This window comes from Anolis carolinensis, chromosome 1 (genome assembly GCF_035594765.1).
Source record: "Anolis carolinensis isolate JA03-04 chromosome 1, rAnoCar3.1.pri, whole genome shotgun sequence".
Lineage (NCBI taxonomy): Eukaryota > Metazoa > Chordata > Lepidosauria > Squamata > Dactyloidae > Anolis > Anolis carolinensis.
The window spans coordinates 122,410,971-122,424,915 of record NC_085841.1 but is presented as its reverse complement, the minus strand read 5'-3'; the positions used below and the strand labels follow the sequence as shown (position 1 = coordinate 122,424,915).

At 44.0% G+C, this 13,945-nt stretch overlaps 1 protein-coding gene across 1 annotated transcript in view; it reads left to right on the top strand.

Moving 5' to 3' along the window:
- ddx43 (DEAD-box helicase 43) overlaps nucleotides 1-13,945 on the top strand; it is a 37,693-nt gene that overhangs the window by 2,232 nt on the left and 21,516 nt on the right. Inside the window, exons 2-7 of the mRNA XM_062957292.1 lie at nucleotides 1,803-1,858; nucleotides 4,243-4,375; nucleotides 4,736-4,870; nucleotides 6,519-6,600; nucleotides 6,954-7,110; nucleotides 7,199-7,317. Of these exons, the coding sequence (XP_062813362.1) occupies nucleotides 1,803-1,858; nucleotides 4,243-4,375; nucleotides 4,736-4,870; nucleotides 6,519-6,600; nucleotides 6,954-7,110; nucleotides 7,199-7,317 (682 nt within the window). The remainder of the gene's footprint in view (nucleotides 1-1,802; nucleotides 1,859-4,242; nucleotides 4,376-4,735; nucleotides 4,871-6,518; nucleotides 6,601-6,953; nucleotides 7,111-7,198; nucleotides 7,318-13,945) is intronic.

The window sequence follows — 13,945 nt, the reverse complement described above, 5'->3', positions numbered from 1 at the left end:
GCAGTCTTTAAAAGTTTGAGATTGCAGGTACCCATTGCCACAAAATTTCAGGCACTATAGGTCCATGGACCAGTATAAATAAAAGTTTTAAGAAACTCGTGCTGATTACACAAAGTAGGGAAGTCAAAATCTCTAACAAACCTATCTGCACTTAACTCAATAGAATACTTATACAATAGACTCTCAGGGCCCTTCCACACAGCCCTATATCCCAGAATGTCAAGGCAGAAAATCCCACAATATCTGCTTTGAACTGGATTATCTGAGTCCACACTCAGATAATGTGGGGGTTTCTGCCTTGATATTCTGGGATATAGGGCTGTGTGGAGGGGCCCTCAGTTGACTGGCACCCATGTGGATTGGAAATGCCAGATCAATGTAATTTCTGATTGAGAGTTACTTTTTTATTTTTTTTAAAAAACCTAACATACTATACACCATATTATACTATATCATGAACTCTATTTGACAATATTGATATAGTAATTGAAAGCAAATTAAAACAAATAAAGACCAACTTAATGTAACATATTTTTCTATATTATAAAAACAACTTTGTGAATGTAGCATTAATTCTTTGATTTTTTTCTGGTTGCTTGGGAGTTCCAGTTGCTTGAGTTCTGACTGAAGTCTACTCGATTTAGGATAAGCTTTTTAGACTTTAGTTCTGAACACACTAGATAAGAATGAAGATCATCTGTACAGAATGGGAATTTATTTCAAAATGAACATGCATAAGGTTACACAATGGGTGACCTAGGCCAAACACCATTGAGAAAGAGGAGAGAGAAAGAAGGTGTAGCCTTCCATAGGCATAGTAGCTCAACTCTGCTGAAAGTAGTCTCATAACTATTTCCCTGCAACCTTGAAGTCAAACTCTGCAGCACTGTGTAAATTAATAAATTGGTACTTGCTGACGTTTGGTGCCATAGTTAATGGATGTTCAAGTTTCATTATATAGTGGACTTACATAAAATGGCAAAACCAAGAAGGGAATATTTTAAAGCTGTGGGTTGTAGAATGAGTAAATGCTGTATCTGTGGGTATGGAGGGGTGACAAATTTCAAAGAACATTCTTACTATTGTGCATGATAACCTGATATAGTACAACCCCCCGCCCCCAAATGCAGTCAAATAAAAAATAGGAATAGAATCTTGTTGAATATACTGTTTGTGTGTTTGTTTATGTGACAGATGAGATTGCTTGTGTACTAGCCATAACATGATGAGGAATCATGCAGTTCAACAATAGTTGGAAGGCTGCATAGTTCCCATCTTGGTGGGAGTTAAAGTGTTAATAAGGCATGACTGCATAGTGTAGTATGGTTAACAAGTTACTTCAAAGACCAAGAATGTTGACAGATTTAAGAAAACCATTCCTAACTACAGTGTGTATTTGTGATCAGGTCTTAAGATCAAAAAATCCTTTTAGTTGCTTTAGCTTGGGTCTTCTTTCCACAAGGAGATAATACGTGTAAAAAAAGCTTGTACATGGTTATGTACAAAAGTTATGCAAATGCTGCTTCACCGTAGCTCTGTGAGCATAGTGGTTTCTTTTAGTTATAGATAGCTTCATTTATTGTACAATGAAATATCGGCTAGGAACTGTTCACCTAGGAACGCTAGGAACTGTTCAGTAGTACTTCTGATAATTTTTAATTTTCATATCATTTCCATCATTCTTTTATTTAACAATGTTTGCATTTTGTCAGCAGATGTATGCACTATTCTCTCCCCGTTTAATTCATTTTGAATGAGATGTGACCAGATTTTGTAAATGTGTTAATTTACTTTTATAACAGGCCGAGGTGGATCTAGAATTAAAGAGCTTGAGGATTCATCAGGTTGTAAAATAAAGGTGAGGGGCTTGTATTTATTATTAAAATCCAATCCTTTTGTTTTTCTTGTCATTTTGCAAAAAAGTTATTGTGGGAAAGAATTCTGCATTGAGTTATTCATGTTTAATACCAAAGAAAATTAAATCTGCTATCCTTTAAAGGAGTAAATCAGGTAGCCAATTAGAATAGAAAAGTATTAATAGGATCTGCTTCAAGAGGAGGACAGCTTCCCATTTAATCCATAAATCATTACCAAATAATCCCTTCATGAAGCTTAATTTGAATTTTTGAATGACTTCAACGAAGCTGACCTCTGGGTTTGATAAGTTTAGAATTGTCCTGAAAGGGAATTTCTGAAGAGAACTTCTATTATGTAGTTATATATCTATGCTTATCAGGTTAGTGATACCTAAAGTTAGGAGCCATTGGTGGCGCAGCGGATTAAACTGCTGAACTTGTTGACTGAAAGATTGGTGGTTCAAATCTGGAGAGTGGGATTAGCTCCCGCCGTTAGCCCTAGCTTCTGCCAACCTAGCAGTTCGAAAACATGCAAATGTGAGTAGATCAATAGGTACCACTCCAGCAGGAAAGTAACTACATGCAGTCATACTGACCACATGACCTTGGAGGTGTCTACGGACAACGCCGGCTCTTCAGCTTAGAAAGGGAGATGAGCACCAGCCCCCAGATTCTGACACAACAAGACTTAATGTCAGGGAAAAACCTTTACCTTAACATTATAATGAACATTATTGATGCACCATATACCCCAGGAATACTTTTTTTTCTAAAAACAAACTGAGTTGTGTAGATTTAGGGACCAGATTTACTTGATGATCAATGCATTGTCCATTTGATTTTGGAAGCTACAATTTCAGTTGCTGCAGCCTAAGTATATAGAGAAGTTATGGGTGATTGTGAGGCCAATCATTTGCCCTGTCAAGCTAATAAAAGGGAGCTTAAGTGTGGAGTCCAGAATTTGTAAATAAATCATTGTTTGAGATGTGGTGCTAAGTGCCATTCAAAGAGGCTGCTACATTCTTGTAGAAGCCCGTTCTGGACTCAGAAGTATTGGGAGGAAAAGGAATGGAATATTTAAACTGCTTGTATTAATATAATTTTAAATTATTCAAGAGCTGCCAGAGAGAGGAGGGTCCTGGCTTGTTCTCTGTTGTCCCAGAGGCTAGGACCAGGTCTAGTGGTTTTTAAGATATAGGAGGCGAGATTTTGACTGAACTTCAGGAAGAACTTCTTAAGAGTAAGAACATTTCAGGAATGGAACCAATTGCTTAGAGAGATTATAGGATCTCCTTCTCTGGACATCTTCAAAAAAAAGGCTGAACACCTATTTGCTCTAGCTTGAGATTCTGCATTCATTAGAGCGTTGAATTTGATGGCCCATGGGACCCTTTCCAATGCTAGGTTTCTGTGATTTTATGATGATTCTGATTTAGGAGATTATCACAAAAAGCTGTAAGCCACATTGGAGGCTCCCTAAACATGAGTAAAAAACTTACCACTGCATGCACCCATCCCAGACTAATCTTCAAGGTATCTTTCAGCTTCTGATCATGCATGTAAAGAGTTTTAGAAAGTGGGCTCTTTTCTGTGATAACCATGAATTCACTTCAGCCTTGGGTTTTAGAAGCTGTGACATAATTGTGATTTTGTAGTAAGTTGGCCTTATCAGTTGCAAAGCAAAAGTTACCCCTTCCTTCTTCATTGTCCCAATCACTTCCTTTAAAAAAAAAACTCAAAAAATTAAATGTAGGAAGTGCAAAGGTCTGTGGCTGCACTAAGTCTCTAATATGGATGCCCCAAGTTAATGGAACATTTCATTTTCTTCCAAGGCAATAAGAACTTCCTGCTCATGCATGCTTTTGGTTTGTTAAGAAAAGTTTGTTAAGAAAAGATATATAACTACATCTCCCATTTGCCAAGTAGGAAAAGTCTTGAAATTGCAAATTTCTCATTTTTAATGGATGTAAGTGTCGATATGAATGCTTCAAGACTGTGAAAACCTGGAAGTCCAAATATACAGTTTCAAACCTCTAAATTCTCAGAGCATGACAGTTCTTACATAAAAAGCAGGCATGTTTAAAGATGGGGAATGTATGGTTTGGGAAGGATTACGTTCTTGTAGTTGCAGTAGTAAACTAAATTTGCTTTGAGGTTTCTCAAAGCATGTTTGAGAATCTAGGTGTAATAAAAAGGCATGCTCCCATATCAAGCAACATAGGTTTATGATAGCAGAACCCGTTTTAGGAGACTTGTGTGATAATGTCTGTAGACATACAATTGTAGATTTATAAGAAACTCTAGGGGGAGATAAAGACTTTAGGGATAACTTATGGCATTCATTCTAATGTTTAATCCTTATAATAAGGTGAAATCTTATTTTTAGGTTATGCGGGGAGATTATGAAGCTGAAGTAAAGGTATTTGGTGATAACGATAAGAAAAGGAAAGCCAAAATGCTGATTGATGATCTTATAGATAGAGCTAAACAAAGCAGTGCAGGAGAAATGTGTGTTAAAGGTAAGAATCTTACATTTGGGGGCATTTTGTGTTTCTACTTCCTCTGTTGCCTAATCCTGCAACTTTAAAATTCAATAATAGTCAGCAAATGGTTTCAGGGATTCTTTATGAAAACATAAAATGTTTTTTGGGATGATAAAGAATTTCCAGAATGTAGAACTTCCTTGATTATGTGTCTAAAATAAAACATTGTTTTTGTTGGGATTTTTTTTGTCTTTTGATTAGCCACATGGAAAGAGATTGTTTGATGGTTCTGATTAAACTTTTAATCTGAAACAACCTTAATCATATAATTTAAACAGAACAGTAATTGACACAAAAATGTTATATCAAATCTGCATCTGTTTTTTGTTTGAACAGATTCTTTCAAACATCAGCAAGATGGAAGAACTTACCATAATGAAAACTGTTCTGGAACTTTAAATCTTAAACAGTCTATTAACTGGACCTCTCTTCGAGAAAATAAAGCAAAATATGAAGCTATGAAATGGGCTGGTTAGTGTAACAGTTTTAAGGAATTGCATATGTTATTGCCTCTTGTCATTTGCCTTCTTAAAGAACAAAACATGTGTCTACTTACTAAATTTATTTAATTTATTATAACACTGTGGTCTGGTGCCATAAATGCAAGGTGGCCAATTGCAGTGGCCCAGGAGCCAACTTTCTGATCATAGAACTCTCCAGGGGACTACAGAGACTACCAAAAAATCCTGAAAACAAAATTCAAAGTGGGTAGAATCTTATTTCTGATTATTAAAAGCAAGTGTTTTTACATTAAAGACTTAGGGGACAACCTATTAAAACAATGACTTGTTGCTCTTGCAGGTTTCCAAGAAAGGCAATTCAAGTATTTTATGAACAATAAAACCAGTAGCAGGGATGGGGGGATGGGAATGAGGGCTGCACAAATAATCTAGGTTGGTTGCATACAGCCCCAGTCACATATTTGCCCAATCCTAAAGAAATCTGATGAAAAGCATGTTGGTGTAGAGGTACGGCTGTGGCATCGCATTATTCATGCCTTCCATAGATTATAAAACAGGGGTACAAGTCATGATGGTATTCCACACAGCAGTTGTGCAGTATAGCTGTGTTTATCACTGGGCAGCATTTGGAAGTCATTAGGGGAAGTGTAGCCCAGGAATCACATAAGCCCCTCAACGTGCTCTCTGTCTCTTCATAAGATTCCCAACTCCCATCCCAAACATGCGCCCCCATGCTAATTGTTTCTCGGACACTTAAAGGAACAGTTTGTGATCATAACCACCAGAGAGTTTTTGGGTCATGCGATAACATTTCAGTTAGCTCAGGTGTTTTATTTATATTTTTAGAGTTTTCTTTCTACAGTCAGCCTTACATATCAACCGACTTTGGATCAGTGGATTCTGCCACCAGCACATTCAAAATAAACAAGACAATACACAACATAAGTAGCCAATTAACAAGAAGCAGGGCTGGAAAGAGGCACCAAGCTGGAGATTGTCAGAAGATTTGTGAATTGGCAGGAGTCCAAGAATAGTAGTTAGCACAAATCTATGGCTCCCACTATTTCACAGACCTTCACTCTCTCTACTTGATCATCTGTAGATTTTGCTGTCTGTAGAGTCATGTAGTCTATCTCCAGAAGACATGTTGAGTCTCTTGCATTTTTTAATCCAGTGAACAAATCTCTCTTCATTTTTAAAGACAAAGTTTTGAAGTTAGTTTCTAAAATGTTAGGTCATTTAAAAGTATGCATAGTTTATTGATTTCATTTCTTTGGGAAAGCCATACATTTATGTTTAATGTATTTGTTTTTTTATATATTATATATATTATATGTGTGTGTATATACACACACACACATACACATTGTAACCAATTCTTGTAGATCTTATTTGAACTTGATCCTTCCTGAAAGAGCCTGTTTGCTTGGAATGTAACAATTTTTGTGGCTTCGCTATTATAGAAAAGTATTTGAATGAAGTATCCAGAGTTTTGTTGTTTGAGGAAGCTTCTCATCTTCTGAAAGGAGAGTTCCCTTTTGTCACACTGCCAGCAGTGTTTTCTACGCCCATCAGCATTCAATATAATCTTGGCTAGTAATATGGGAATGTGCATTCTTTGGATATTTTAGCAGTAATTTTTCATTTGATTTTACTAGATCTTCCTCCACTTGAAAAATGTTTTTATAAAGAATCACCAAAAATTGCATCTATGTCACAAGAAGAAGCCGATAGTTGGAGGTAAAAAAATAAGGATTTGGAAACTTGTGTAGTGTATTGGATATTACAGTGGTTTGAGGGTGGGTAGGTATACCTAGCATATGGAATTGTGAGAGACATATGTACAACTTCTTTAGTTATTTTTGAACAGTGTATATCTGATCTCACTTATTCACTGGAAGTAATAAACTCCCTTTCATTGGTTTTGATTGTACCATGATTGTTTTACCGTGAGTTTTTTTTCTTTATTCTGTGATTAAATGGTCCTTAGAAATACTGATTTTTCTAATCCAGTTTGTGTGAAATTTTCCAGGAATTGATAAATAATTTTTCCCTATTGGTGGTATAATATCATTTCTTAATGTCTTTTGAAGAAAAGAAAACAATAATATAACTTGTGATGACCTGAAAGAGGGTGAAAAGCGTTGCATTCCCAATCCCATCTGTAAATTTGAAGATGCTTTTAAGCATTATTCTGATATCATGGCAAATATAAGGAAAAACGGGTTTCTGAAGCCTACTCCAATTCAGGTATCTGTTTAGTTTTATTTTTGTACTAATTCAAAAACTATTGTGTTTAATTTTTAGTGCCTCAGTACACATTTCATTTCTGTTTTAGGCACAAGCTTGGCCAATCATACTTCAAGGATATGATTTAATTGGAATAGCACAGACGGGGACTGGAAAGACATTGGCTTATCTCATGCCTGGATTCATACATTTGGATTTACAACCAATGTAACAACTAGAAGAATATGTTTTTTTGTTAGGGGAAGGGAGTTTTATATTAGCTCTCTAAGAGATCTAGAATATTATTGTTGAGTGTTTCTTATAAAAAAAAAAGACATTGCAAAAGTACAAAACAATGACCAATGCTGCTATTGATTTCCATATTTCACATCTGAATCTATTTACTGCATTTTATTCTGCTGTTCCTCTACAAATTGATGGTGGGAAAGATTTTGATGATTTCCCACTGTCATGTCCAGTGGGTTTAAGCAAGGAACAACAAATAATAATAATAATAACTTTATTCTTTTACCCCGCCCCATCTCCCCAAAGAGACTCGAGGCGGCTTACATGGATAATACATAACATCATTCAAAAGTGCACATGAAACCATTGAAACCTTCCTCTCTAATGATACATCATAATACATCATTGTATCTTCCTTTGCCTTGTACAATTGCCGTCTCATTTTCTGTACACATTAGGCTTATATAAACAATAACCAAATAACAATAAGTACAAATTAAACACTTAACACATTAACAGTACTCTAAACAAATCACTAGAAAATGATTCTCAATTTGTACATACGTGGTTTGTAAAACTAAAAAGCTAGTCCAGCATAACCTACTTACAGTACGTTGAAGTTTTAAAGGGTGCCTAGTTGTTCTCCCATCCGGTCTTACAACTGCCACACTTCTAGTTGATTTATAAGTATTATAGGAAATAATATTTTTTCTTCGTGTACTCTGTGAATGCACACTAATGGAGAAGCTGCGCCTGCGCAGGTTCCGACGGAAACTCTTCCAAGCTGAAGTTCAAATTTTGGCGGTAACCACGCCCCCCTTCCCAAGGGGCATATAAGGCAGCCCCAGGTGCCCGCTCTCCAGTTCCTTTTTTTCCGCCGCAAGGTTCACTTCGGACTCTTCGCATGTCTACTACTTGTTTCAAACGCTGCACGCAGTGCGCTGCTAAAATTCCTGATTCAGACGGCCACGCCAAGTGCCTCTTCTGTCTTGGCGAGGCTCATGTGGTCGGTACCTGCCGCTTCTGCCTAGCTCTCACGGCTCAGGCCAGAAAGAACAGAGCCGCTAGGCTCAGAGTGGCGCTCTACGAAAGATCTCTCGCGCCAGAACCGACTCCGTCGATGTCGGGTACGTCGTCATCTTCAGCTCTGAGAGCGATGTCGGCGCCACCAGCTAAGCCTCCGACAGCTAAAGCCTCCTCGGTCTCGTCCAGGACCTCCAGAGCTGCTAAACCGGTCAAGCCACCGTGTACTGTGATGACGGCTACCGTGTCGACCCGCTCCGGAAAGGTGGGGCCTTCCTCGACGTCGAGCTCTCTGGCTTCGGTGACCTCGATCCGCTCTCGTATCGGCTCCCCTCCGTCCTCCTCTGCTATCAAAATAGCCTTTAAGAGGGCTCACAAGGAGTCTCGTCGAGCGCAATCTGACTCAGCTGTGGTTCCTCCAACACCAGGCAAATCCTTGAGGGTTGCGTCCAAGCAACCGCCGACAAACGGCTGACTCAGCGCTCCTCTTCCTCGGCTTCCTCAAGGAGGGACCCGCCGTCCTCCTCGGCAACCTCCTCGAGAAGGTCTTCTCCAATTGTGCCAGCCCAGAGGCCTAGAGATGTTTCTCAATCTCCGTTGCACCCCCTGTCTGACGGGGAGCTGCAGGACTCACCCCACCACTCTACCCAAACGGTGGTCAGGGTGCCAGTGCCGGAGCCTCTTGCGCCGCCTCACTCTTTGCACCAACAGCTCTTCCCTCCCACCTCGACACCGGAGCGTGGCAGACAAACGGCTCGCCTGGCTCGAGCAGCCCAGGCCTCAGCCTCTAAAGATCCTCGGCTCCCGGCCCTCTCTTCCCGTGAGGCCATGCCTCCCCCCGAGACTGTGCTTTCTTCTCCCCCTCAGTCCCCCCCAAGGGGCTGAGGAGGAAGATGTTGACATTGACCGCCCAGACTCTGTCCTCTTGGCTTCGGTAGTCTCTCTCGGACTCGACCTCTCTCCTCCTCACGATGCGTATGAGGCGGACCCGCCTTCTCCTACTGACAATATTCGTGCTTTCTCTGATCAAATGGTCAGAATGGCCGACGCCCTGGGTTTGGAGATCAAGCAGACTTCCAAAGCAGTGTCTGATCCAGTTTTCAAAAGGGTGCAGGCCCAAGCTCCGCCGGCCACGCTACTCCCTTTCCTGCCTTATCTCTTGGACGTTATCCAGGCCTCCTGGAAAACCCCTTCCTCCATACCCCCGACCTCGAAGAGGATCGAGACTTGGTACCGTACCGACGACGATACCTTGGAGTGGCTGAAGCACCACCCCGACCCCAACTCCCTGGTCGTCAAGGCCTCCCAATCCTCAGGTCGTCAGTCGAACACTCCGGCCGACAGAGAAGGGAAGCGCTTCGACGCTGTGGGTCGAAAGCTTTACTCCGGAGCCCTTTTACTTTGCCGGATGGCAAACTATGGAGCCTGCATGGGTGCCTACCAGCAGATTATCTGGGAGAAGGCACAACCCTTCTTCGCTAAACTGTCAGACGAAGATCGCTCCGTCCTTACCACCCTCCAACAGGAGGCTGACTCGCTTGCCCACCATCAAATCCAGATGGCGAAACATACCGGGGACACGGCGGGCAAGATGATTGCTCACGCGATCGCCATCCGTCGCCACGCCTGGCTGAGGTCGTCAGGTCTCTCCTCATCTTCCAGACAGGTCATTGAGGACCTCCCCTTTGATGCACTCGGACTATTTAACTCCGGTACCGATGACAAACTCAAGTCTAATCATGACTTTAAAATTCTTGCGTCTAAATGTGGCGACCAACCGCAGCCACAGCGCACCCGCTGGTTCCCTCACCGCTTCCGTCGCTTCCCGCCGCAATCCTTCCGGCACCAATCTTTCAAGCGCCCCTCGGTCTCGAGCAATCAAAGCCATCACCAACCCCGTCGGGGACCTCATCCGCAAAAGCAACGGGGTCGAACCACCCCCGCTCCTCCGCAGGCTAACCGGCGTACCTGACGCCATCCCCTTTTGCCAAAGCTCCTCGTCCGCTACCGATGTAGAGCCCACGCTGCCTCGACCCTCCTGTGCCTTCGCCGACCGCCTGGCCCCCTTTTACAATCAATGGGAGTCCATCACTTCAGATGCTTGGGTTCTTTGCATTGTCCAAGAGGGCTACGCCTTAGAGTTCACAGAGCTCCCACCTACAGGTCACATTCTCTCCTCAACTCCTTCTCCAGAGATACTGGCCGAAATCGATGCCCTCCTGGCCAAAGGGGCCATCCGTCCCTCTCCTCCCGAGCTGGATCCTCAAAGTTTCTTCTCCACATACTTTACAGTCCCGAAGAGTGGGGGCGGGCTACGCCCCATTCTGGACCTAAGGGCCCTCAATGTCTTCATTCGCCCTTCCAAATTCAGAATGGTCTCTATTGCCTCTATTCTCCCGATGCTGCAGCTGGGAGACTACTTTGCCTCCATAGACTTACGAGACGCCTACTTCCACGTGGCGATACGGGAGGCTCACAGACGTTTCCTCTGTTTCAAAGTCCTCGACCAAACCTACCAATTTACCGTTTTACCCTTCGGTCTTGTCACGGCTCCAAAGGTCTTTACCAAAGTCGTCGCCGCCGTAGCGGCCCACCTCAGGCTGCATGGCATCACGGTCTTTCCTTATCTGGACGACTGGCTTCTGGTCGGGCCCGACCCTGTACTTCTCGAAAGCCACGTCTCCTTCACGCTGCGTCTCCTAAACTCTCTCGGCCTTCAACTCAATGCCGAGAAGTCAAATCTCTTCCCGTCGACCAAAATCTGATTCATCGGAGCTCTCTTCGACTCCGTCACAGAGACTGTCTCGCTACCGCTCGACAGATTCCTAGCTCTCCGCCACCAGATCGCCCTATGTTGATCCGCCCGGAGGGTCCGAGCCCGTGCCATTCAAGTCCTTCTAGACCATATGGCCTCCACGGTTCTCACGACCCCCTTCGCCAGGCTGCGTCTTCGGGTTCTACAAAGGTGGTTTATAGACACTTTCAAGCCGCTCTACCACCACAACTCCAAGTACTTGTCGATACCGTCAAACGTTCGCCAATCCCTCTCATGGTGGACTTCTCACCGGAACGTGTGCAGGGGTCTTCCATTTCATCCAACCCTACCTTCAATAACCATAACCACGGACTCCTCCACCTACGCTTGGGGAGCCCACATGAGCGGCCTGACGGTCCAAGATCTTTGGTCCCCATCCGAGAGGACCAACCACATAAACTTTCTCGAGCTTCTCGCCATCCTCAAAGCCCTGAAAGCTTTCTCCCGCCTCATCTGCCACAAATCCATCCTCATTCAATCGGACAATCTGGTAGCAGTGTTCTACATCAACAAACAGGGCGGTACGGGTTCGAGAAAGTTGATGCACCTCTCCTCCCGCCTCTGGCTTTGGTGCATAGCCCACGACATCCAGGTTTCCGCGATTCACCTTCCGGGTGCCCAAAACGACTTGGCAGATGCCCTCAGCAGGATGACATCCTCCTCTCACGAGTGGAAGCTCGATCCCGAGATCCTCCACAATCTGTTCCTCGACTGGGGGCGACCTACTCTGGACCTTTTTGCCTCCCCCCAGAACGCTCAGCTACCCCGCTACGGAGCGAGGCTTCCCCCGAACTCCTTCCCCGGCTGCCTAGGGGACGCCTTTCTGCTAGACTGGTCAGCGGAGATGCTTTATCTTTTTCCCCCTATTCCCCTCATACCGAAAGTCCTCGAAAGACTCCTCTCGATCTCGGTCACAGCGATTCTCATAGCTCCGGCCTGGCCCCGCCAACCGTGGTACCCAGCCCTTCTTCGTCTCTCCAGAGGAACGTTTCGCCCTCTGCCTCCCTCGCCGCACCTTCTCTCGAGAGAAGACGGTCAAATTCTTCACCCGGACCTTCCTTCTCTTCATCTCACTGCGTGGAGGATTCTTACCTAACCTCCCTTCCGCAAAACCTCCAAGATGTTCTTCGGGCAGCCCATAAGCCGTCTACAACCAAGGCTTATACCTACAAACTTTCTCGCTTTCACGCCTTCCTTCGATCCCGTAATATCGACTCCTGTCCAACCTCGGTATCGGTCGTCCTCGACTTCCTTATGTCTCTCGTCGAGAGGAAACTCTCTCTCGCTTCTATTAAGACTTACCTCGCAGCTCTCTCCTGGTCTTTTCAACGCCATGGCCAGCCGTCTCTCTTCTCTCACCACCTGATCAAAACATTTCTCCGAGGCTACAACAACATCTGCCCACCGTCGCTACCACCTACGCCGGGCTGGAACCTCGAACTTGTACTCTCTCAACTCACTTCTGCTCCCTTCGAACCACTAGCCTCAACTGATCTCCGCTTGCTTTCGTGGAAACTGGCCTTTCTAGTGGCAATCACTTCGGCACGACGGCCATCCGAGCTTGCTGCTCTCAGGGTCGATAAGCCTTACCTACGTTTCCACCACGACCGTGCTGTCCTTCGCCCGGACATTACCTTTCTCCCTAAGGTAGTGTCAGCTTTCCACCTCAATCAAGACATTGTTCTACCAGCTTTCTTCTCTAACCCCTCCTCTCCTCTCGAGCGAAAACTGCACCTTCTCGACGTTCGCAGGGCGCTCCTCTTCTACAAGGACCGTACCAAGGGCATCCGTAAGACTCAGAGACTCTTTGTCGCCTATGCCCCGGACAAGTTGGGTAATCCCATCTCCTCCCAAAGGTTGTCCCATTGGATTGCTCAGGCCATTGAGTTGGCTTACAAGCTGGCCAAACGCCCTCCCCCTCCATCCATCCGTCCGAGATCAACGAGGGGCCTTTCGGCTTCGACCGCCTTCCTCAGAGGTATCCCGCTTGACTCCATCTGTAAAGCGGCAATCTGGTCGAACCCACTTACGTTTGTCTCTCACTACAGGCTAGACAATAAAGCTCTAAAAGACTCGGCCTTCGCAAGATCAGTACTCTCATCTTGCCTATCCTGACTCTCAAACGTCCTTCTTCTCCCTATACTCACCCGCAGGTGACTCTCTATACCTCTCCTTCAAGTTATGGGCCAGTTTTTCTCCCCATACCTACCTCTGGGGATATGTTTTTTCCCTGATTGTGTTGGGCAGTTGCTCTGTAACACTTTATTGACCCTGATGGGTGTGTCAAGTTGTGTGATGTTTTTCCCCTCTTCCCTTGGGAGAGCGTTTATATGCACTGTACTCAATTTATGTGTTTCTATTACGTTTATTCAGTATTTCCTAATATGTTCTGTTTTCTTGTACTATGCTTATGCTGGCATTGCACTGGTCCTTTCGGACAACTTATTGCACTGGTCTCTTGGGACTGTTATCTCAATGTGTCCTAATAAACTTATGTTTGGACATTCACTGGTTGTCGAGTTTGCCTTGTCCCACCATCCGGGACCTTAGCGTGTCAGTCTCCATTAGTGTGCATTCACAGAGTACACGAAGAAAAAGGACAGGTTGCTTACCTGTAACCATGTTTCTTCGAGTGTACTCTGTGAATTCACACAAACCCGCCCTTGCTTCCCCTCTGGCAAACCTCTCCCTTTCTCATTGCCTTGGCGGCGTAGGAACTGGAGAGCGGGCGCCTGGGGCTGCCTTATATGCCCCTTGGGAAGGGGGGCGTGG